At 38.5% G+C, this 25,864-nt stretch overlaps 1 protein-coding gene across 2 annotated transcripts in view; it reads left to right on the top strand.

Moving 5' to 3' along the window:
* Nucleotides 1–25,864, top strand: part of BORCS5 (BLOC-1 related complex subunit 5) — a 96,154-nt gene that overhangs the window by 53,401 nt on the left and 16,889 nt on the right. For both annotated transcript variants that reach the window (XM_013057912.2, XM_004755830.3), the window contains exon 3: nucleotides 16,935–17,092. In XM_013057912.2, the coding sequence (XP_012913366.1) occupies nucleotides 16,935–17,092 (158 nt within the window). The remainder of the gene's footprint in view (nucleotides 1–16,934; nucleotides 17,093–25,864) is intronic.

Here is a 25,864-nt window from a genome sequence, read left to right as displayed (position 1 = left end):
CATACTATTCTCTTCTAATATTTTTTTTTTCTGTAGATGCAGTAGTAATATCCCCACTTTTGTTTCTGATTTCATTGAGTCTTCTGTCTTTTTTTCTTAATTTCATCTATCTAAAGCATTGTGACGTGGTAGCTATTTTTAAAGAATCAGCTTTTGGTTTTGTCTATTTTCTCTATCTTTCTGTTCTCTAAGAGATTTCATTTATCTTTGTTTTAATTGTTACTGTTCCTTCTGCTAGCTTTGTTTTTGGTTCATTCTTCTTTTTCTAGTTCTTTAAGTTATAATGTTAGCTTGTTGATTTGAGAGCCATTTTCAAAAATGTAAGTGTTTAGAGTTACAAATTTTGCACTTAGCAATGCTTTGTGGCGTCCTTTAAGTTTTGGTATATTGTATTTGAGGTTTCATTCATCTCTAAGTATTTTTAGATTTCCCCTGTAATTGTTTTTCTTTGATCCATTGGTTGCTTAAGAGTGTGTTTTTAAATTTTCACAGGCTTCTATATTTTTCAGTTTTGTCTTTTCTTTTTTTTAAAGATTTATTTATTTATTTATTTATTTGACAGAGAAATCACAAGTAGGCAGAAGTAGGCAGAGAGGCAGGCAGAGAGAGAGGGGGAAGCAGGCTCCCTGCTGAGCCGAGAGCCAGATGCGAGGCTCGATCCCAGGACTCTGAGACCATGACCTGAGCCGAAGGCAGAGGCTTTAACCCACTGAACCACCCAGGCACCCCACAACATTACATTTTTAACATTGTCCAAAAACACAAGCTAATTTCTAAAAATGTATTAATCTCATAAATCAGGTAGGAAACAAAAAATGGAGTTACAATTGTTACAATAATGCTAGCCTTTATAACTGCCCATATTTACCTTTACTGAGATCTTTATTCATACAACTCAAAGTTACCTTCAACTGTCCTTTCATTTCTTTTTAAGAAAATATTTTATTTATTTACTTGACAGAGGAGAGGGAGAAGCAGGCTCCCCGCTGGACAAGGGAGCCTGATTCGGGGCTCGATCCCAGGACCCTGGGACCATGACCTGAGCTGAAGGCAGATGCCCCGTATCCTTTCATTTCTATCTAGCGGACTGTCTTTAGCATTTCTTGAAGGACAGGTCTATGGTAATGAACTCCCTAGGCTTTTATCTGGGAATGTCTTAATTTCTTCCACACTTTTGAAGGACGGTTTTGCCACATACAGGCATACCTCAGAGATATTGTGGATTTTGTTCTGGACCACTGCAGTAAACTGAATATTGCAGTAAAGTGAGTCAAGTGAAATTTTTTATTTCTGAGGGCATATAAAAGTTATGTTTACACTGTACTATAGTTTATTAAGTGTCCAAAGCATTAAGTCTAAAAGAAACCATGTACATACCTTAATAAAAATTATTGCTAAGAAATGCTAACTATCTGAGCTTTTAGCAAGTGATAATCTTTTTGCTGATGGAGGTTCTTGCCTTGTTGTTAATGGCTGCTGACTGATTAGGGTAGTGGTTGCTGAAGATTGGGGTGGCTGTGGTCATTTCTTTAAAATAAGAAAACAATATAGAGGTGTTTGGGTGGCTCAGTCTGTTGAGTGTCTGACTTCAACTCAAGTCATGATCTCTGGGTCCTGGGATTGAGTCCCACATTGGGCTGTCTGCTCAGCTGGGAGTCTGCTTCGCCCTCTGATTCTCCCTCTCAAATAAAATCTTTTTTTTTTCTTTTGTTAAAGATTTTATTTATTTATTTGACAGAGAGAAATCACAAGTAGATGGAGAGGCAGGCAGAGAGAGAGAGGGGGAAGCAGGCTCCCTGCTGAGCAGAGAGCCCGATGAGGGACTTGATCCCAGGACCCTGAGATCACGAACTGAGCCGAAGGCAGCGGCTTAGCCCACTGAGCCACCCAGGCGCCCCCTCAAATAAAATCTTAAAACAAAACAAAACAGTATAGTTTTCTGCATTGACTCACTCTTCCTTTCACAAATAATTTATAGCTTGTAAGGCTAATGCATTTTATCTCTTTTCATTTATTTAAAGATTTTATTGATATATTTGACAGACAGAGATCACAAGTAGGCAGAGAGGCAGGCGGGGGCAGGGGGAAAGCAGGCTCCCTGCTGAGCAGAGAGCCTGATGCAGGGCTTGATCCCAGGACCCCAAGATCATGACCTGAGCCGAAGGCAGAAACTTAACCCACTGAGCCACCCAGGCGCCCCAAGGCTGAAAACATTTTAAAGTAAAATTTCTTTCAAAATTGAAATCAGTCCTCTCAAACCCTGCCACTGCTTTATCGACTAAGTTGATGTAATATTCTAAGTCCTTTGTTCTCATTTCAACACCATTTATATTCTTATCACCAGTGTACAGGCATTCCAATTTTTCCGTGTCCTCACCAATACTTGTTATTTTCTATTGTTAGGGTAATAACCATCCTCGTGGTTTAGTGGTATCTCATTGTGGTTCTGTTTTGCAATTCCCTAATGAGTGATGTTGGGCATCTTTAATGTGCTAAGTGACATTTGTATATTTTCCTTGGAGAAGTGTCTACTACATCATCTGCCCATTTATGAATTGGGTTTTGAGACTTTTCCTTCCTTTTTAAATTTTAGCTTTTATTCTCATTGGCATTGTATTTAACTCCTGCTGCTTCTGGTAATCTGCTTGGGGAAGAGGATAACTTCTTTATGATTTCCCACAGTGCTGGTATACAGAAGGAGGTGCTAGCAAGTACTTGTAGTGTGGTAGGGTTGGCCAGTTATTCAGGCAGATTTTGCAGCCTGCTTATTTAACTATGGCAACAGCTGGTAGTTGGAGATGGGGACACTGAAGAAATTAACATGAACTGAGTTCCTGTTCTGTGCCAGATGCTATGCTCTGCATAACCTCATATAATTATCATAGTACTCTTTTAACTAGATAGTATTAAATTTTTTTTAAAAATGGATAAACTGTTTCAGTTCAAGGAAGTTAAAATCCTACTTTTACATCACATAGGTAGTAAATGGCTGTCTCCGGATTCAAATTCCCAGGTCTACCCTACTCCAAAGCTCATACTCTTTTCATTTTATCATGCTGCCTCCTTCCCCTGGCCGAAATTTAACTAGAGAGCAAGACTTTGAACCTGGAAATTGTTAAAGGACGATGAGCTGATTCTACCTCATTTTTGGAAGGAGAAAGTGGAGAAGATTATGAAAAGCTAAGTTAACTTCTTAATAGTGGACAGGATTTCTGGAAGACATTGAGTTGTGTCATCTGTAGGTACTGAACACCTTTGGAGAAGTTGTATCTGCTTTGGTTATAACATCTTCTACTTTTGTATCTTTGGTACCATAAATCAAAGTCATTAGTCATAGACAAGTGGCCTAAATGAATAAACTGCTTCCTATAACTTACCACAAATTCCCCTGAAGCCTGGTGCCCCTTTACTTCTCTGAGTCTTAAGAAAGGCAAGAGTAAAGGGAACATATATTTATCAAGATCCTACTGTATGATTGGCAAACTGTAAAGGGAGATGATTATTATTCAGGCTTTACATATGAGAAAACTGAAGCTCAGAGATCTAAAATAAACCATCCAAATCACACAGCCAGTAATAATAGGGCTGAATTTGGCTTTTTTCAGGGACTAAGCTCCCTGTCTTAGATATTTAATTATCACAGTTCTAGAGGCCGGGAAATCCAAAGTCAGGATACTGGCAGATTTAGTGATTTAGTGTCTGGTGAGGGCCTGCTTCCTTGTTCATAGATGGCCATTTTTTGTTGTGCCCTTACATGGTAGAAAGGGCAAATAAGCCCTTTGAGGTCTCTTATAAGGGCACTAATCCCATTCATGGGGGCTCCATCGTCTTGACCTAATTACCTCCTAAAGGCCCTGCCTCCTCCTACCATCACATTAGGGATTAAGTCTCTGCAAATGAATTTGGGGTATACAACATTCAGTCTATAGCAAACTTAATGAGAAAGTTCTTTATTGGCCCTCTGGTACTTATTGGAAATGGTTAGGAGGTTGTTTCTCTTCACACCAAACATTGTGGTGAGTTGGCATATTATTGTGGGCTTGTCTGAACTGGTGGTCTCTTAGACCTCATGGTTTAACCAAAACCATGATGATAGCCTATCTGGATGGCTTCTACTCCTAGGTGAGATTGGTGCTCCTCTGACATGTATCTGAATGGAGGTAAAAGTTCCTAAGGGAACCAGTCATGGAGGGCACTCTTTTTCTAGATACCCTAAAGGAACTGATTACCAGTCTACATCCTAAGATCCTGTCCAAGTTGGGCTAATATTTTTAGACTTTTCCTCTCTTTAAAAGAAGAGAACTTGGGACGCCTGGGTGGCTCAGTTGGTTAAGCAGCTGCCTTCGGCTCAGATCATGATCCCAGTGTCCTGGGATCGAGTCCCACATCGGGCTCATTGCTCGGCAGGGAGCCTGCTTCTCCCTCTGCCTCTGCCTGCCATTCTGTCCGCCTGTGCTCGCTCTCTCTCCCTCTCTCTCTGACAAATAAATAAATAAAATCCTTAAAAATACATAAATAAATAAATAAATTTAAAGGAAGAGAACTTTTGAGAACTGGAGTTTATTTTATTTAATTATTTATTTTAAAAATTTATTTGTTTATTTCACAGAGACTATAAGACAGTACAAGCAGGGGGAAGGGCAGAGGGAGAGGGAGAAGCAGGCTGCCCACTGAGCAGGAAGCCTGATGTGGGGTGTGATCTCAGGACCCCGGGATGGTGACCTGAGCTGAAGGCAGATGCTTAACCGACTGAGCCACACAGGTGCCCTGAGAACTAGAGTTTATATTAAGGAATACACATGGCTTATGTGCTTCTGTCTTTGAAATAGACCATGATCAACAGAATGAAAAACCTTATTGGGGGTGCCTGGGAGGTTCAGTTGGTTAAGCATCTGTCTTTGGCTCGGGTCATGATCCCAGCTCCTGGGATCAAGTCCTGCCTTAGGCTTCCTGCTCAACGGGGAGTCTGCTTCTCCCTCTACCCCTTCCTCCTTACTTGTGATTTCTCTTGTTTTTCCCAAATAAATAAATAAAATCTTTTTTTTTTTTTAAATCTTATTGGTTTGGGGGAGAATTTCTTTTTTTATAAACTGTTGCTCAATTATACCTTCACAGTAACATTGGTCATAGATTACTTATGTGTAGATTTTAGGATTCTGTAGCAGGAAATGGAGCTTATTATACTGTTTCTCAAATAGAGGCCTCACTACTCATAATACTCGTTTTTAGTCTTGGAAGGAGCTAAGCCTTTAAAAGTAAAGGAATTCGGTTTGTTAATAGTCTAGATTAATACCCATATGGTTCTGTTTTTTACTTTAAGAAAAATGCACTTTTCCTACCTGATATTTCAAAAAGAATAAGATTGCTCAGCAAAATATTTCCCAGATCTTTAACCCTGATGATTTTTCAACTCAACACTTTGCACAAAGAGGGAGGTGCAGATGGCAGTTTGCTGGATCTGTGTAATAATTAGTCTTGGTCCTCACTCATTCTGTGGAGCCCACTCTCCATTCCTGTATAAACAGAGTAGCTTCAACTAGGATCTAATAGGGTCTTAAGAAATTCCTCCAGTATTTACTGCTGGTAAATATGGAATCTATTAGATGAGGTTTTTAACTCAGTAAATACTTTGTATGCATCACTGTTTTAAAGCTAAAGAAGAATTAGGAAACTGAGGGTAATGAGCCTGTTCTCTTACACAGTAAGGAAGACATAGTTTAGAAATTTTACATGAAAAGCTAATCCTAAATATGTGGAAGAATAGAGTATTAGGACTGAAGTGTTATAACAGCTCTAATTTTTTAATAGCTCAGGAAAAGAAAACAGACAAAGGTGAAGTAGAATAAAATGTTACCTGTTGAATCTAGATGGGGAAAAAAAAAAATATATATATATATAGACTTATCTACCTGGGGTGGTTCTGGATGATTGGGAGGGGTACAATTGTAATTTATGAGAGTGATTTAAAGTATAATTTCTTTGTCTTTGAAGTTGGCTGCAACCCAGTTTGAACCATGTTGATGTGCCTTCTAGACTCAGCAGCTTTTTAAAAAGCCCTTTTCCCATTTTTTTTTTCTTTTTTAAAGAGGAAGGGTAAAGGTTTTGTTTTATGAGCCACAGTGGGTTGTGGCTTCTCTGCTTCAGCCTTCTAGAAGCTTGGGCTGGCTCTGACTTTTCCATTCTTGTATGCAAGCTCCCAGTGGTCTCAAGCACTGGGAATCTTCCTCATTCTCTTTAGAAGAGCAGATTCAGATTGAGACCAGGTCTCTTTCTTAAGTATATGTGGAGAACACAGAGTAGGTTTCTCTGTTCTCTGAGAAAGCTTTTTTCTTTCTGACTCTTCCTCAGCTCACTCTTTGCTTGGAATCTCAACAGTAGAATGCATCCTCCTAACCTAAACTGAGAACACTTTACATGCCAGGTGCTGTATGGTAGAGGTAAAAAGATAGGTAAAATATGGTCTCCACCTTCTACCAGTTTACAGTTTTGTTATGAGGCTTTTAATTGCCTTGAAGTTACTGCTTTAAGGTATATTCAGCCATATAAACCTTGGTGAAAATGGAAGATAAGTAACTGGTTTTGGCTTATGTAGTTGGGGATACTTGAGACAAGGAAAGAGAGGAGAACTGCCCTATAGGTAAGATGTTATTTACAGATGATGAGAAAGCCCTTGGTCACCTTTTGTTAAAATGAGTTTCTTTACTTAAAAGTTTTTGGAAGGAAAATACATTTTTTACACATGGTAGTTTACTCAATACAGTATCCTATATACCTTTTTTTATTAATATCTTGGGTTGTTTTTTTTTTTTAAAGAGTTTTTATTTATTTATTTGACAGACAGAGATCACAAGTAGGCAGAGAGACAGGCAGAGAGAGAGAGGGGAAGCAAGCTCCCCGCTGAGCAGAGAGCCCAATGCGGGGCTTGATCCCAGGACCTTGAGATCATGACCTGAGCCGAAGGCAGAGGCTTAATGCACTGAGCTACTCATGTGCCCCAATATCTTTTTTTTTTTTTAAAGCACTTGTTAACATTTAATGAACCTCCCTCCCTATGGCTTTAAGCTACCAGGACACAGCACCCCCCCCCCCCATATTCTCTTTATTAATCCTGCTGAAGACTTTGACCTTCACGTTGACATGCTGCTTTGAGAGCTTTACCTTCCCCAGAACTTTGAAGAAGCCTGAATTGCACCACATTGGTGATAGGAGCAGCTCCCGGCTTGTTTTTGGCCACTTTACCCATGTCTGCTCACTAACCAAGGTCCACAATTCATCAAGGTTGACAGGTGGGCAGAAGCTCTAATTCCTAAGTGGTAAGACCTCATACCAAGTTTCCCCAAGTAACCTGAGTGATGTCTGTTTACCCCAGCCTTCTGGGTGCTTCTGCTGTTTGCTCATGTGGCCATGGCTATGGATCACATGATCCCCAACTTTTCAGGTCTTCCTCAGTCTGGATGGCAGCCTAGGCTGCCAAAGGAGGTATTACCTAATATCATATGGAGACTTTTCTGTGTGAAAATATACAGAGCTCCTTTGTTGTTTTCTGTGGTCATATATCTGTGGATATACCTTGGTTTAATTAACAAGCTCCCTATTGATGGACACTGAGTGTTTGCACATATTTTAATATGACAGTCACCACTGTAACAAATAATTTGGTGTATATCTTATACAAAATTTAGCATGTGTACTAATTTATGTGTAAATTCCTAGTAGTGAAATTGCTGCATCAAGGGCTTTAAAGATTTGTAATTTTGATATCCATGTCAAATTGCCATCAATGGGGGTGTTCATGACTTACAGGCTAAGCAATGCCTGTTTCTTCATAGTTCCACCCACAGAGATTTTAATCATACTTCTGGTTTTTACCAATGTGAAAGGTGACAAATGGCCTTGCAGTCAAGTTTTGATTTCTCTTATGCTTATGATGAATAAGGTTGTACATCTTTTCTTATAGCTGAGGCATTTTCTGTGAAATGACTCTTCACATCTTTGCCCATCTTTCTTTTGCTGATTTATAACTTAACAGTTTCTAGGAGTTCTTTATATTAGTTTATTATTATATATTAGTTTATTATATTATATATTATTACATAATACATAAAATATATAATTATATACATTATATATTATATATTAGTTTATTATTATATATTAGCATATAGTTTGCTCTATGTGATATGAATTGCAGACATATTTTCCCAGGGGTGTTCTTTTTTTTTTTTAAACATACAGTGTTTTTTGCCATGAGGAATCTTGATTTTTATACTGTTGAATTTATCAGTGTTTCCATTTGGCCCTTGCATTATCCTGGCCCAATATTGATAGCACAAAATCATTAATTCTTCTTTCCATGGCCTCTTCTCACTCTGTTCCTACTTCTGGGATTGATGACAATCAATCTTCTTCAAGTCTGTTCTTGGGACTGCATCTTTGTCAGTTTTAGTCCTTGGTAATTAGTCCTTGATAATTTTGCTCAGAGATTTTAGTCATCTAAAAAGTTTCCCATTTTCTTGATCTCAGGCACTCCAGAAAACTGTTCAGCATTTTCTTATAAAACAAAACATATGATTGACATGCAACCCAGCAATTGCAGTCTTGGGGCATTTATCCCAGAGAAATGAAAATTTGTTTATACAAAGACCTGTGCACCACTATTCATAGCAGCTCTGTTTTTAATGGCCCCCAAACTGGAAACTACCCAAATGTTCTTCAGTAGGTAGATGGTTAAGCAAACTCTGTATATACATACCATGGACTACTGCTCAGAAATAAGAAGGAACAAACTACTGAAACACACAACAACTTCGATGAATCTCTCGTGTATTATGTTGGGTGAAAAAAGTCAGTCCCCAAAGGTTACATATTATATTATCCCATTTATAAAACATTTTTGAAATGACAGAATTTTAAAAATGGTGAACAGATTAGTGGTTGCCAGGGATTAGGGATGGGGAGGGAAATGAGAGAGAGATGGATGCGGTTCTAAAAAGCAACACAGATCTTTGGTGATGGAACAGCTCAGGGTCTGACTGCGGTGGTGCATACATGAACATACACATGTGAAAAAATTATATAGAACTAAATCTGAGTAGACATCCTCATCTGGGCGGGATACATTCCAAGACCCACAGTGGATGCCTGCAACTGAACAGTACTGAACCTTATATACACTAGGTTTTTTCCTGTAGATACATACCTGTTATAATGTTTAACCAATAAATTAAGAACAGTAAGATTAATAAAACTAATAATAAAACAGAACAGTTATAACACTATACAGTAATAAAAGTTATGTGAATATGTGCTCTGTCTCAAAATGCCTTACTGTCCTGTACTCACCCTTCTTGTCATGACATGAGATGATAAAATGCCTACGTGATGAGATGAAGTGAGGCGAATCATGTAGGCATTGTTATATACTGTTAGGCTACTATTGACCTTTTGACAATGTGTCAAGAGTATCATCTGCTTCTGGACTGCAGTTGACCACTACTGTAACCAGGCGTGCGTGCTCATGAATGCACGCACACACACACAAACACACATGAGTGCAAGTAAAATGAGCATATCTGAATAAGATCAGTGGATTGTATCACTGTCAATATCCTGGTTGTGATGTTGTATTGTAGGTTTGCAAGGTGTTGCCTTTCGGGCAAGTTGAGTAAAGGTATACACAAGATCCTATATAGGAGCTCAATAAAAGTTTCAACTAAAAAACAAATCCCGGGACGCCTGGGTGGCTCAGTTGGTTAAGCAGCTGCCTTCGGCTCAGGTCATGATCCCAGCGTCCTGGGATCGAGTCCCACATCGGGCTCCTTGCTCGGCAGGGAGCCTGCTTCTCCCTCTGCCTCTGCCTGCCATTCTGTCTGCCTGTGCTTGCTCGCTCTCCCTTTCTCTGACAAATAAATAAAATCTTAAAAAAAAAAAAACAAATCCCATTTCTGCAAATAGCTTCATCAAAAGCTACTGCGCGGAGGCAGGTTCAGCTGGAGAAACTGGTGTAGTGCTGTGCTAGGATCAGCAGTTAGAGCTGCTGAGGGAGCTAGTACTGGCAGTGGAATGTGGGGGAACAGAGCAGTGCCTCAAGTTCAACCTAGCACCGTGAGGTGAGCTGAAGATCTGAGAACACTGACTATCATTTCCAAGGATTCTGTGGGGTAGCACAACTGTGTAGCCCATCATACAGCCTGTTGAAGTATGGGTTGGGGGGTGGGTGGGGAGAAGACTGGTTTAAGTTCTAGTACCTCAGAAATCAGTGAAGGTTTGACATCAGTGATAAGAGGCAGGAATGAGGAGGGAGGATGAGCTTTGATGTGGGTGGGTTTATCCTGATCATGCCCAGCATGTGCCCCATTGCCATATTTATTTTGGCATACCCTATGCTGTATCATTGGCTCTGGTACGAAAGAGTATTGTTCTCAAAGTGTGGTGGGCTATCTCTGAAATTCTCAGGATCCTGCTAGGGATTCCCTGAGGACAAAACTATTTTCACAATAATATGAAGACATTTGCCAATTACTCTCATGCTCTTAGAAATGTACGATGGAGTTTTCCGGAAGCTATATGTTGTAAAAGCAACATAATAAATGCAGAAGCAGATATGAGAGTCCCCAACTGTTTTCTGTTAAGCCAGACATTGAAAAAACTTATAAAATTTAAGCCAGTGCCACTCTTCTCACTTTTTTGTTTTGGAAACTATAGTTACTTCTTTTAAATACGTTATTTATGTTAAAATATAATGAGATTATTATTGTTATTTTAAAATAATTTAATAAATATTTCATAATTTTCTCAGTTTTAATTTTTAATAGATGAATATTGTTATAAATCACATAAACAAAAGCATTTTGGGGTCCTCAGTAATTTTTGAAAAGGTAAAGGACTCCTAATACCAAAAAGTTTGTGAACCTTTGGTTTGGCAGAAAGTGCCTGACCAAAAGTTGGTATGCTTGAGTTTTAGTCAAGACTTTGCAGTGTGACTATGGACAAGTCATTTAGCATTTTTAGTTTTTCTTTCTTTCTTTCTTTCTTTTTTTTTTAATTGAGTTTTTCTTACATAAATGCTAATAATTACCCTGAACTACCTGCTACACCTTAAAGAAAAATAAGGTAAGTTTATATGAAAGGCTTTGAAAATAAAATGCCCTATAACATGTAAAGAATTTAATAGTTATGCAACAAAACTGATGTTGAAAGAAAGCATAAAGAACAGGAGTTTCTGACATTCTATTCACTTTAATTTTTTTCATTTTTGCATCTCCTCCTAACAGGTTCCTTTAGATTTTATTTGTTTCTCAGTTTTTCAAACAACCATTTAAAAAAGTTTATTAAGTATAGTTGACATACAATGTATTAGTTTCAGATGTACAACATAGTGATTCCACAATTCTATACATTACTCAAAGCTCACCAGAAGTGTAGTCAACATTTGTCACCATACAACATTATTACAGTATTATTGACTGTATTCCCTGTTCTCTACTTTTGATCCCCATGACTTATTTTATAACTGGAAACGTGTACTTCTCAATCCCCTTCATCTATTTCACCCATCCCCCCACCCATGTCCCCTCTGGCAGCCACCAGTTCTCTGTATTTAAGAGATTCCATATGTAAGTGAAATCATATGTTGTCTTCCTCTGTCTGAATTACATTACTTACCGTTATACTCTATAGATCCATCCGTGTCATCACAAATGGCAAGATGTCATTCTTTTTTAGGACAAATATTCCTGTGTGTGTGTGTGTGTGTGTGTGTGTGTGTGTGTCTTTGTGTCTTCTAGATCTGCATATATTCTTTATCCATTCATCTTTGATGGCCATGTAGGCTGCCTCTATAATTTGGCTATTATGAATGATGCTATGATAAACATAAGGGTACATATATCTTTTCAAATTAGTGTTTTCATTTTCTTTGGGTAAATTTTCAGTAGTGGAATTACTGGGTCATATGGTATTTCTATTTTTAATTTTTTTGAGGAACCTCCAAACTGTTTTTTGCAATGGTTTCACCTATTTACATTCCCACCACGATGCTGAGGGTTCCCTTTTCTCCACATCCTTGCCAACACTTGATGTTTCTTGTCTTTTTAATACTAGTCATTCTGACTGTTGCAAGGGGATTATCTCATTGTGGTTTTGATTTGCATTTCTCTGATGATTAATGATGTTGAGCATCTTTTCCATATGTCATGAACCATCCGTATATCTTTGGGAAAATAACTGTTGAGGTCCTCTACCCATTTTTAAATCAGATTGATTGGATTTTTCTGGTGTTGTCTTTTTAAGTTCTTTATGTATTTTGGGTCTTTATATATTTTGGGTATTAGCCCCTTCTCAGCTATATCTTTGGTAAATATCTTCTCCCATTCACTCAGTTGCCTTTTTGTTTTGTTGATGGTTTTGGTTTTTGCTGTGTAAAAGCTTTTTAATTTTCATATAGTCTCAATAATTTATTTTTGCTTTTGTTTCCCTTTCCCAAAGAGAAATATCTATAAATATGTTGTAAGGCTGAAGTCCAAGAGATAACTATGTTTTCTTTTATGGTTTCAGGTTGCACACTTAGGTCTTGAATTCATTTTGAGTTTACTTTTGTGTATGGTGTTAAGACAGTGGTCCAGCTTCATTCTTTTGCATGTAGCTGTCCAATTTTCCCAGCATCATTTATTGAAAAGACTGTCTTTCCCCCATTGTACATTCTTGGCTCCTTTGTTGTAGATTAATTGACCATTTTAGTGTGTCCTGTTCCATTCGTCTGTTTTTGTGCCAGTACCATACCATTTTGATTATTATAGCTTTGTATTATATCTTGAAGTGTGGGGTTATGATTTGTTGTTCTTTTTCAAGATTGCTTTGGCTATTCCAGGTCTTTTGTGGTTCCTGTATAATTTTAGGATTGTTTGTTCCAGTTCCATGAAAAATGCTATTGATATTTTTTTTAATTACTTTTATTAACATGTAATGTATTATTTGCCCCAGGGGTACTGGTCTGTGAATCATCAGGCTTACACATTTCACAGCACTCGCCATAGCACATACCCTCCCCAATGTCCATAACCCAACCACCCTCTCCCTACCCCACCACCCCCTAGCAACCCTCAGTTTGTTTTGTGAGATTGAGTCTCTTATGGTTTGTCTCCCTCCTAATCCCATCTTGTTTTATTTTTTCCTTCTGTACTCCCCAAACTTCCCACCCTGCCTCTCAAATTCCTCAGCTATTGGTTTTTATAGGGATTGCACTGAATCTGTGGATTGCTTTGGGAAGTATGGACATTTTAATGAAACTAATCCATGCACATGGTATATTTTTCCATTAGCTCCATATTCAGTTTATTTCATCAGTATCTTATAGTTTTCAGAGTTTAGGTCTTTTACCTCCTTGTTTAAATTTATACCTAGGTATTTTATTCTTTTGGGTGCAATTTTTTTTAAAGATTCTATTTATTTATTTATTTTTTTTTGAGAGAGAGAGAGAGAGAGCGCGAGAGCGAGCATGAGCAGGGGGAGGGGCAGAGAGAGAGAGAAGCAGACTCCCCTGCTGAACTGGGAGCCTGATGTGGGGCTTGATCCCAGGAACCTGGCATCATGACCTGAACTGAAGGCAGACAGTTAACTGACTGAGCCACCCAGGCACCCCTTAGGTGCAATTTTAAATGGGATTTTTAAAATTTCTGTTCCTGCTACTTTATTTATATAGAAGTACAACAGGCTTATGTATATTAGTTTTTATATCCTAAAGCTTTATTGGATTCATTTATTAGTGCTTTAAAATTTTATTTATTTATTTGAGAGAGCAAGTAGGAGGAGGGAGAAGGGTAGAGGGAGAGGGAGAAGCAGGCTCCCTGCTCCCTCCCTGACATGGGGCTCAATCCCAGGACCCTGGGATTATGACTGAACTGAGAGCAGACACTTAACTGAGCCACCCAAGCGCCCCTCATTTATTAATTCTAAGGTTTCTGGTGGAGTGTTTAGGGTTTTCTATATGTAGCATCACGTCTTCTGCAAATAATGACAGTTTTACTTCTTTCTTACCAATTTAGATGCTTTTCTTTCCCTTGTTGGATTGCTGAAGCTAGGACTTCTAGTACTATGTTTAATAAAAGTGGTGAGAGTGGACATTCTTGTCTTGTTTCTGAATTGAGAGGAAAAGCTTTCAGTTTTCTACCATTGAGTGTGATGTGAGCTGTTTTTCATACTTTATTATGTTGAGGTATGTTGCTATAAACCCACTTTATTGAGAGTTTTTAATCATCAACAGATACTGTATTTGTCAAATACTGTTTCTGAATCTGTTGAGATGATTGTATGGTTTCTGTCTTTTCTTTTATTAATATGATGTATAACATTCACTGATTTCTGAATATTGAACTACCCTTGCATGTGTGAAATAAATCTCACTTCATTGTGGTGAATGATCTTTTAATGTATTGTTGAATTCGGTTTGCTCATATTTTGTTGAGGATTTTTGCATCTGTGTTCATCAGGGATATTGGCCTTTGTTTTTGTTTGTTTATACTGTCTTTGGTTTTGGTAATGGTAATGCTGGCCTGGAAGAATGAATTTATAAGTTTTCCTTCCTCTTCTGTTTTTTGAAATAGTTTGAGAAGAATAGGCTTTCACTTTTTTTAAAATGCTTGATATAATTTATCTGTGAAGCCATCTGGTCCTGGACTTTGGTTTGAAAGGAGTTTGTTATTGTTGTTGTTGTTTTTATTACTGATTCAATTTTATAACTAGTAATTGGCTTGTTCAAATTTTCTATTCTTCCTTACTTAGTTTTGGGAGATTGTATGTCTAGGAATTTATCCATTTCTTCTAGGTTGTCCAATTTGTTGGCATATAAGTTTTCATAGTAGTCCCTTATAATTCTTTGTATTCTGAGATATCAGTTATTATTTCTCCTCCTCCATTTCTGATTTTGAGTCTTCTCTCTCTCTCTTTTCTTTTTCTTGATGAGTCTGGCGGAAGTTTATCAATTTTGTTTATCTTTTTAAAGAACCAGCTCTTGGCTTCATTGATCTTTTCTTGTTTTTTAGTCTCAATTTATTTCCACTCTCATCTTTATTGTTTGCTTCCTTTTACTAACTTTGGGTATCATTCTCTTTTTTTTTCTAGTTTCTTAAATGTCAGGTTAGGACTGTTTATTTGAAATTTGTCTCGCTTTTTGAAGTAGGCTTGTATCACTATAAGCTTCCATCTTAGAACTGCTTTTGCTGTGTCGCAAAAATTTTGGACCATTTCATTTGTCTCCATGTATTTTTTATTTCCTCTTTGATTTATTTATTGACTCATTGGCTATTTAGTGGCATGTTGTTTAGCCTCCATGTGTTTGTATTTTTTCTAGTTCTTTTTTTTAATAGTTTTTTTTTTTTTTTTTAAGATTTTATTCATTTGTCAGAGACAGAATGCACAAGCAGGGGGAGCTGCAGGCAGAGGGAAAAGCAGGTTCCCTGCTGAGCAAGGAGCCCGATTTAGGACTTGATCCCAGGACCCTGGGATCATGACTTGAGCTGAAGGCACTCTTAACAGACCAAACTACCAGGTGTCCCTCCATTTTTTTTTTTTCATGTAATTGATTTCTAGTTTCATAGAATTGTAGTTGGAAAAGATGCTTGATATGATTTCAGTCTTCTTAGATTTATTAAGACTTGTCTTGCAGCCTAATGTGTGGTGTGTTCTGGAGAATGTTTCATATACACCTAAAAAGAATGTGTATTCTGGGGCGCCTGGGTGACTCAGTCGGTTAATCGTCTGCCTTCAGCTCAAGTCATGATCCCAGGATCCTGGAATCGAGCCCTGTGTCAGGCTCCTTGCTCAGCGTGGTGTCTGCTTGTCCTGCTCCCTCTGCCCCTCCCTCCTGCTTGTGCTCTTTCTCTCAATAAGTAAATAAATAAATCTTCGAAGAAAAAAAAAAGAATGCATATTCAGCCATCTTTGGATGGAATGTTTGTCTGTTAGGTCCATCTGATATAATGTTTTGTTCCAACCCATTGTTTCCTTATTGATTTTCTATCTATCTGTCTGATTTATCTTTTGATGAAAGTGTGATATTAGGGCGCCTGGGTGGCTCAGTGGGTTAAGCCGCTGCCTTTGGCTCAGGTCATGATCTCAGGGTCCTGGGATCGAGTCCTGCATCAGGCTCTCTGCTCAGGAGGGAGCCTGCTTCCTCCTCTCTCTCTCTGCCTGCCTCTCTGCCTATTTGTGATCTCTCTCTGTCAAATAAATAAATAAAATCTTTAAAAAAAAAAAAAAAGAAAGTGTGATATTAAAGTCCCCTACTGTTCAGTTTCTTCCTTTATATCTGTATTTGTTTCTTGTATTTAGATGCTCCAGTATTGGGTGCATCAATATTTGTAATTGTTATAGCCTCTTAACGGATTGATCCCTTTATTGTTATGTAATGCCCTTCGTTGTCTCTGGCTGCAGCCTTTGTTTTAAAGTCACATGATCTTATATTATTAAAAGATGTATTAAAACATCTTCCAAAGTTTTCATTCAAGTAGGGATTTATATTCCTGATACATTGAAATAGTTTCTAATGGTCAGGAGCAGTATTCTAGAGAAACCACTTACTATGACTATACTATGCTATGTGACTTTTTTTTTTTATCTTCATCTCTCTGTGTCTTGAGTTTATCTATGAAATGGGATTAATAATACCTTACTTTCTAGGGAAATTATGATTATGAAAATAATGCATATGAAACACTTTGCCTAGTGCTTGGTCTATAAGAGATGCTCCCTCAGTGATGGTTTCTATGACTGTCATTAGCATGTAACAAAAGATGCAAGATTAAATTTTAGTCTCCTACCCCGTCTTCAGTGACCTTATTAAGTTACTTATAAATAAAACAATAAATGTTACTTATTAATAAAACAAATTTATTAATAGTAACTTTCATTTCATTTCATTTTTTATTTTCTGTTTGAAGGGCTATTGAGTGGCCAGACTTCCCCAACAAATACCAAATTGGAGAAACTGGATTCTCAGCAGGTGTTACAGCTCTGCCTCCGATATCAGGATCATCTTCATCAGTGTGCAGAGGCCGTTGCCTTTGATCAGAATGCTTTGGTTAAACGGATCAAAGAGGTAATGTACTGTGGGAAAATAATATCACCAGCTCATTATTGTGATTTCCTCCGACTCCCAACTCTGTTTGTACTGGACAGTAGAGCCAGTGATCCAAGCTTTATGGGAAATGGCCATTTTCTGATTTAGTCTTGACACCTGTCCCCATTGCTTTAGATAGATTGTCTTTCCTAGCAGTAAAATGTAATGATGAAAAGGAGTAGTTCGTGGAGCTGGACAGATCTGGAATTTGAATCCTGGTTCACCACTTAATTGCTTGGGTAAGTTACTTAAGTTCTCCTGGTCTCAGTTTTCTTATCTGAAAAAGAGTAGTAACCTATCCCAAGGGTTGAACGAAGATTAAATTGCTCAGTAAGTGTTAGTATGGCAGTTTTCCTGCCATACTAATCTGCTCTAGCTAACATTTTATCTTTGAGTTGACTTTAGCTGTTTCCTGTATGTCATTTATATTTTGTTTCCCAATAGAGTGTCAGTTGTTTGAGAGCAGGAGCCTTGATATCTCTCTCAGTTACTTTTTCACAGTATGAACATATGAAATGCTCAGTGATTTTTATTGTTTGAATGGAAACATTTAGGCCTATTCAATCCCCAAGGTTTTTGTGAGGGAAGGAGCAAGATAATTCCTGTGAAAGTACTTAGAAAACTAAAGTGCATGGTACAGATATTTAGTAATTAGTAAGAATAATAAGGTACTTCTGTTAAACACTGAAATATATCATTGACTGGGCTGCTGCATGGCACAGCTCTGTGAGCACTAAGGTATAGTACAAACATTTTCCGAAGTTTTCAGGAAAGAAGAGATTGGATTGAGATTCCTGATACCTCGAAGTAGTATCACATAAAGAAAAGGTCAGGAGCTCTGTTATGGAGAAACCACTCATGTTAATGGCAACTCCTGGAGATATTTGACAAAATAGTCCTGGTCATTGATTCAGGCTTGAGAAGAAGACAGATAGGAAACACACAGAGAGTTGAGAATCACTGCAAATTCATTAACAATTAGTAATAAATGTAGTAAATCCTTAAGATAATTACAGAGTTGTCACTGGGTATATTGATTTGAATTTGCCAACACCTCCAATATTTTACTACTTACCTTTCATAAAATATATACATATATGCTTCTCTCATGGCTTAAATTCTTTTATTTGGGGGAGCATTCCAAATTGTCATTTCATATTTTCATAGTGGTTGGCATTATTGTGGCCTTTTAAATATTATAAGCTTATTTTACTGTATTATGATCTACAGAAATTTAAATCTCAAATCTGACTGTTTATCAGAATCTCTTGAGTTTTTCACTTGTTTAAAGACTGAGTTTTCCTTTCCTACCAGTAGTTCTAGGATGTGGTCTATGAATCATTATTTTAATAAGCTTATCAAATGATACTGAATCCATTCTCCATTACCTGAGATTTGGGAACCACTGGTCTAGAGCACTGTTTTCCAAAATAAATTCTATAGAACTCTTCCCATGTGAAGAAGGTCAGACTTTTTGCATATTCTGTCACTACCCTTGGAAAGTCATGATGCATATTAATCTTATTAAAAGTTCTTAGCCCCCCCCCAAAAAACTATTTGTATATTCTGAGAGTCGTGTGTAGTTTGCTTGACAAGAGGTCATGCTATGAAGGTCTGTATGAGTAAAATATTGACATATTTTTATTGAATTTTCACCTTGTATGCTCATTAGAAAATAAATATTTCAAAAACAAAACAAAAAGTTCTTAGGAATCTTACAGGAAATAAAACTGGTGTTTTTCAAACTTATTTGATCCCAGAACCCTTATCCTAGGTAATTTCTCATAGAAGTAGTGTTTTTTAAGAACATTCTTTGGGAACTGCTTTTGCAGACACAAGACCTTCCCATTTTTTATTATTGTGCTAGAAATTAACTATGATGTTAACTCGTAGATTTTAGAACAACTAAATCTATGTCATGATAGTTTTCATCTTCTTTTTGAAAGGTCCTTTAGTCTATTTCTGTTGTTCTATAGTTTAGGAAAGTGTAAGACAGAAAGATTAAACGACTAACTCAATGTCAAAGAGCCGAGTATTTTGTAGATTGTCATACTAGGTAGAGCTCCTCATTATACCTCATTTCCAAGACTCTCGAGCAGTATTTCTTGGCCCTGGATGTGTGTTAGAATCATCTGGGAATTTCTGCTTCCAGTATTTAGGATGGAAAATTTTATGCACACACACAATGAAGTAGACAAATATTGGGAACCTTCCTGTACTCATTGCCCAGCTGCTCACTGCAGGCATCAATTTGTGTAAGGTTCTATTTTGTTTATACCCTCATTCACTCCCTGCCACTTCTCCAACTGATCTATTTTGCAGTAAATCTCAGGCATATGATTTCATTCATAAATACTTAAATATGTATCTTTTTTAAGAGAGAGCACAAGCAGCATGGGGGCACGGAGGAGAGGAAGAGAGAGAATCTTAAGCAGGCTCCGTGCGGGGCTCAATCTCATGACAGTGAGATCATGACCTAAGCCAAATCAAGAGTTGGACACTTAGGCTTAACCAACTGAGCCACCCAGACACCCCAAAGTATGTATCTTTAAAGGTAAAGAACTCTTTAAAAAACTTTCAAAATCTTTACTAGTTTTATACTTAGAGAAAAGTCATAAAAATAATTCAGAGAGTTCCTCTATACCCCTCACACAGCTTCCTCTAAAGTGAGCAATTTACAGACCCTTAGTACAATGATCAAAATTGGGAAATTGATAGCAGTTCCACACTATCAACTAAGCGGAGACCTTATTTGAATTTTACCAGTTTTTCCACTAAGAAAGCCTTTTCCAAAACCCAGCTGTAATTCTGTTGTCATACCTAAAATAATAACACCTTAACTTAGCAGTATAGCCAAAGTGCTTTTAAGAAGTAGCTGATGTATAGGTCTTACTCTAAACCAGTTAGACACAAATTTTTCAAGGGTGGTGAGTAGGGAAGGGAGGGAGCTAGGCTTTGGTATTTATGAAGGTGCTCTAGGTGATCCTAACATGTAACCAGGGTTGAGAACCAGTGTTCTAGAGCATTCATTTAAAACAAACTGAGTTTAAAATTGTTTGAGAAACTTTGGGGTTCACTTTGAGTGGTCAGTAGTTACCCGGGATTGTTACAGAACAGAGAACACTACTCCCAGTACATGGTAGCTCGGTAGTTCTCTGAAGGTGAAGGAGTGAACACTGTAGGGTTTTTCATTAGTGACTTGGCATCTCTGTTGGTAAGTGCTAGCAGACTCCTAAAACATACACATCCATCTGTGCTCACTTCTAACCTCAGGGTTGAAATTAGTCACTTCCAAATGAATAAAGCAGAGGATGTAGTTTTGATATAACACCAACTCTTTAATATTATTCCAGATGTTTCCTGGAAATTTGGTTGCAAGCGTGAGGAAGTAACATAATGCTGTATGTGTTGAAAAATAAGGAACTTAATAACCTTGGAGAATATGTATTAGTGGAAGTGTAGAACCTGGATCAGCCAGAGACTCATAAAGTTACAGGCCTGCAGTCACTTTAAGTTTGGATCAAAGGGAAACATGGCTGTTACTGTTCTGATTCAGATTAAAAAAAAAAAATCAGTTAACTAAGCTTTCCTGTTCCTAAATTTGGATGATGCTCTTGAATGAAATTCTGGGTTTTACAAATCCGTGTGTTTGAGAGAGGAGTAACTTGAGGTAGTCTTCCTTCCCAGAGAGCCTTGTAATTCACACTGACCACCAGTTTCCTTGGTGGCTCCCAGGGGATCCCTCAGTCAGCCGACCAGCATCACTGAGCAACTGTTACAGACCTACTCAGTGTGAGGGTTTTTAGGGGTTACAGAGAAACGTGACAGAGTGCCTGCTAGCTGAGAGCTTAGTCTAAGTGAGGGAACAAAGATACACTGGAAAGATATGTGAAAGAATACAGCACTATTAATGGAGAGTGCCTCATTGTGCTCCCTAACTGAGGTGCTGTAAGAGTTAAAGTTCAGGATGTCCTGGAGCAGGTGAGGCTGAAGCTAACTCTTAAAGGGAACTCAAAGGGCAAATGAGTGGGAGGGGTGTGGGGGCACTGCTGGCTACAGAAACACCTTGGCAGTCTTAGAAGAAAATTAACTTTGAGGCTTCAGGGGGCAGTGAAGAAACTAAACTTGTTCAAAAAATTCTACTCTGCATTAAGAACCATAGAACCAGGGGCACCTGGGTGGCTCAGTGGGTTAAGCCTCTGCCTTCAGCTCGGGTCATGATCTCAGGGTCCTGGGATCAAACCCTGCATCGGGCTCTCTGCTCAGCAGGGAGCCTACTTCCCTCTCTCTGCCTGCCTCTCTGCTTACTTGTGATCCCTCTCTGTCAAATAAATAAAACCCTTAAAATAAAAAAAAAAGAACCATAGAACATTGGAATTCAAAGGACCTTAGAGACCTTCTGGTCCAGTGCCCTCATTATTTACATGCAGAAAATGAAGCCTAGTAGAGAGGGTAAGCAAGTAATCCAGGGTTGCGGAGTGAGGTAGTGGTCAAAATTATGGAATTAAAAGTGGATGAAGATCAAAGGAGGGTTTGGTGTTTTGTTTTGTTTTATAGGTGGTATACTTGAACATGTTCACAGGTTGACAGGGAAGAGACAGAATAGAAGAGATTGAAGATGAAGGATAGAAAGGGTCTTAGAGTAGCGTCACTGAGGCAGCAAGAAAGGGTGGGATTTAGAACCTTATGGCATTTGTTTTGAGAGAACAAGGAGAATTGGACAAGTTTATAAAATGAGGGTAACTGGCATAGATCCGCCACCCCCAAGGAGCGTGGGTATTCTCTCTGAGGAGGGGAGGTCATTCATTGAGAGTGACCATTGGGTAGGAGTATGGTTGTGAGCCCTGGGAAGCTCGGAGGGCTCAGCTAAGGAAGGGATAACGTGTATGTCTTGTATGTGTGGGTGCTTCTGTATAGCAGTTCTACATGTAAGCTCCAGAGCCTCGTTGCCTCGGTTCAAATCCTGGCACTGCTTCTGACTAGCTTTGTGACCTTGAACAGGTAACTCACTTCTGAGCATCAGTTCTTCTGTTATTTTTTTTTTTTAAGATTTTATTTATTTATTTGACAGACAGAGATCACAAGTAGTAGGAAGAGAGGCAGACAGAGAGAGGAGGAAGCAGGCTCCCCTTGGAGCAGAGAGCCCGATGTGGGGCTTGATCCCAGGACCCTGGGAACATGACCCGAGCCGAAGGCAGAGGCTTTAACCCACTGAGCCACCCAGGCACCCCCAGTTCTTCTGTTAAATAGAGTAAGAATGGTATCCGCCTCAGAAAGGTTTTGGTAAGGGTAAATTAGTTACTCTCTAGGAAGTACTTAGGACTTTGTTTCCGAATGGTAAACACCATAGTGTTGGCTCTTGTTGGTAGTTTTTAATATAAATGGCTAAAGAGAAAAGCCTAACCGTAATGCTATGAATTGGCCTATATGTAGTTTCTTGATACCAGTAGCAGTCTGAATATCGGCTTCTTTTAAGATGTACTTTCAACAACCCAAGTGTAATAAAAAACTAAGTAGAGGCGAAACTCAATTTTTAGCCCACTCTGGTTTCTCTCAAGCCCTGTATTTCTTTCATGCTACGGATATGTGATATGTGTAATTTTTTGTAGTTAATTGTTTATTTCACTTTGTGAGTAACAAGCCAGTGCGTGGGAACATGGATCATGAGAAACGTGAAACTGGATGGCAGTGAAATTAGTCCTTGGCTTCTAGGCTGCGGACACATGATTCTGGTCATTTCAGTGATTATTTTTTTTTTTTCTGTGATATTACATTCTTTCTAAGGTTCAAATTGGCAGGCAGATATTTTCAGTTTTAGGTCACATCAGCCATTGAAATTTGGGTTATCTGAAAAGTGAAAGGAACATACATCTTCCTAGTGAGGGTGTCTTCCCCAGGGTCAGGGGATTTGGGAGAGGGCAGGTGGCAAATACACAGTCCCGGGAAGACGTAGTTAAGACATTTGGAGCAACTCTTGTCACTGACCTGGATCATGTTTCTGCCTTGTTGTAGTTGCTATCAATGGGTAATTATGTTCCTAGATTGGAATACTTTGTGAACTAAGAGGAAAGCACTAGGTTTGTTACTGTTACTGTGTGCTGGCTCAAAGGCCTTGAGACTAAATTCATGGTGTGATTCTGGTAGTCTGTGGTTTTCATTTTTAGATGTGCTGATAAGCATACTATTCTAGCTAGCATAAACCAATACAAAGCATTGAGTAGCAGTTCAGATGAACAGGTGTAAGAAAGAGTTTTGGTTCTGAGGAAGCCACATGATTACATGAGATTACAAAGAGTTTCTCTTATGCAGCCTTTTCATTGCACAGATAAAGAAAACAACGTCCTTGAGTTTCTTTGGGATTTGCACAAGATTTTTATTCTAGTTAAAATGCTAAGATATGATAAAAGATCACCAGCTCTTTTTCCTACATTACCATACTACTTAACGTTCTACTTCTTTGGAATCTTTCATTTTTATTTTAGTTAGTCCTTTTTCATGCAGTAGACACTCAACTGGTGTTTGAAGAAGTGAGCTCCCAGGCATGGGCCAGCACATAGAGCTGGGCAGGGATTTCTTTCTGTTGGCAGTATCAGAATCTTTAAGACGTAGCTGGAGCCGTTTTCCAAGTATTTGCCCTGACTTCCTGTACCATGCTTCCTCCTGTGGGGCTGGGAAAGAGATTGGTCAAAGTTAAATGAGTCACTTACAGTGTTACACCAAGAATCGGTATCTGAGGTGCCATTAGCATTCATTGTGAGCTCCTTCATGTGGATCACTGGCCAGGTGAGGCTGTTCTTTACACCTTGAACTGAATCTCCTTTAAATTTCAGCCTTGTTAGATTCCTGTTGCTGCTTTTAAACATACCCTCACACTGTTTTCTGTTTGCTTGACCTCAAATTATAAAATGGATTGGGAGTGTTTACTTAAAACTACAAATTTTGACAAGATCATTGAGATGTTGGGCTTCTTTTTGCTAACGTAACGGGGTATTTAAAAGAAAATTGTGTGTTGCCTTTCTATTTTACAAGTTACTTTGTTATAAATTTCAGGTTGAGACCTTACAATAGAATTATAGTTCTCCCCCATTCCTGTCCTTTGGGCAACCTTTCTTTTTGGTAAGAAATACAACTGGTCCCTTGGGTGGCAGGAAAGGCAGATGGGGGACTGGGCTTACCCTGGTTTGTCTGGCTGTAAGGTACACCGTACAGTACTTCCTTGGGCCTGGCCCCACACTTCCTTTACACCAACACTGTCCTGCCAAAAGGCTGAAATCCTGGAAGAGGGCCCAATCTAGTTTATTACTTGCCTCTGGAAATGTAGGCTTGTATTTTTTGGCGAGGCAGGAGCAAAACCCAGTTCTTTGACTGCTCCAAGATTTAACTCCATTCTAATTCTGGATACTGACATATGAGCATGTGTGAACAGCAGCCCTATTTCCCGCCTAGTTTGCTTGCCCTAGACATGCCCCTAGACAGCTGGAGCTGCCAGCTTTTCTAGTACTAGCCGCATGAGCCAGCTACTAGAGCCCCTGTCCCTCTCCATCCCGTAGGTCATTTCCAGTCTGCCGGAGTGGGCAGTGGTAGAGGCCACTTTAGCTGCCTGTGGAATGCAAGAGTAACTGCAGTCTGTAAGCTAGAGGGTAAGCAGCAGTAAGGGCATGTGGGCTAGAAAACTGGAAGTAGGGCTGGGAAAAGCTATTCCCTATTCTGTATCTCTTTTGGTGAAGAAAAACAAGGAATTTTAGCAAATGCAAATATTGCTGCAGTGCTTGAAGCAATGCCTGGCGTGTGGTAAACATTTAATAAATGTTTGTTAAATGAAGAACATAATACATTCTTCAATTACTTCACCGTCTTTATCATAGTGCCTAAGAAGCTTCTTTATTCTGTTAGGGAAAATAAAGGTTTGAAAGTTGTATTAGGTAGGGTAGGCTAGATTGCAGCTATAAATAGATGAAGAAATGTGTAATAGCTCAAATGCAATAGAAATCTAGTTCTGTTTCTGGATGTTTCTGGATATTAGCTGGTGACTCTCCTCCCATGTTCAGGGATTTAGGCTCCTCCCATCTTGTGGCTTTGCCATACCTAACCAAAGACCATGTCCTGATAGCACCAGGTTGGCAGAAGAGGAAAGAGAGTGGAATAACACAGATGGGAGATTCTGTAAGTGTCACACATCATTGTGGCTGGAACTCAACCACTTGGCTGCAGCTAACTTCAAAGGAGGCTGGGAAAGATCGTCTACATGTATGCCCGGGACTGTATTACATTTTGAGCTATACTTTGAACATATGTATCATCTTTCAGCTTATATTCCTAAAATGCATCTGTAGCCCAACTTTGAGATTCAGAAGGGCAAAATTTTATGATAAATTTCACTTGATGTAGGTCCTGTCAGTGAAAACCAGGTGAGACTATAAAAACACTTCAGCTTTTCACATTAAGTGAAAAATCAGAACACAGCATTATACAGTCAGTATGATTTCAGCTGTGTTAAGTATTTTTTAAAAAAAAGATTCAAAGGAAACATGACCATTAGTTGTGGTTGCCTGTTAATGATGAGATGATTGGTGGTATTTGTTTTTAGCCTGCTTCATTCTATTTTCTGTACTTTACGTATGTCTATCTTGAACATACATTTTTATTCCCCCAACTTGGAATACTTCCACTCTTTATTTTTTCCCCTGTGATGTATGAGTCTTATTAGGCTTCTGTCTTCCTGGGTGCAGAATTTTGACTCACTGAGATAAG

Source organism: Mustela putorius, unplaced genomic scaffold (assembly GCF_011764305.1).
Source record: "Mustela putorius furo isolate JIRA1106 unplaced genomic scaffold, ASM1176430v1.1 tig00537227_pilon_pilon_pilon, whole genome shotgun sequence".
In the NCBI taxonomy this organism is placed as follows: domain Eukaryota; kingdom Metazoa; phylum Chordata; class Mammalia; order Carnivora; family Mustelidae; genus Mustela; species Mustela putorius.
This window is presented reverse-complemented; position numbering and strand designations above follow the sequence as displayed.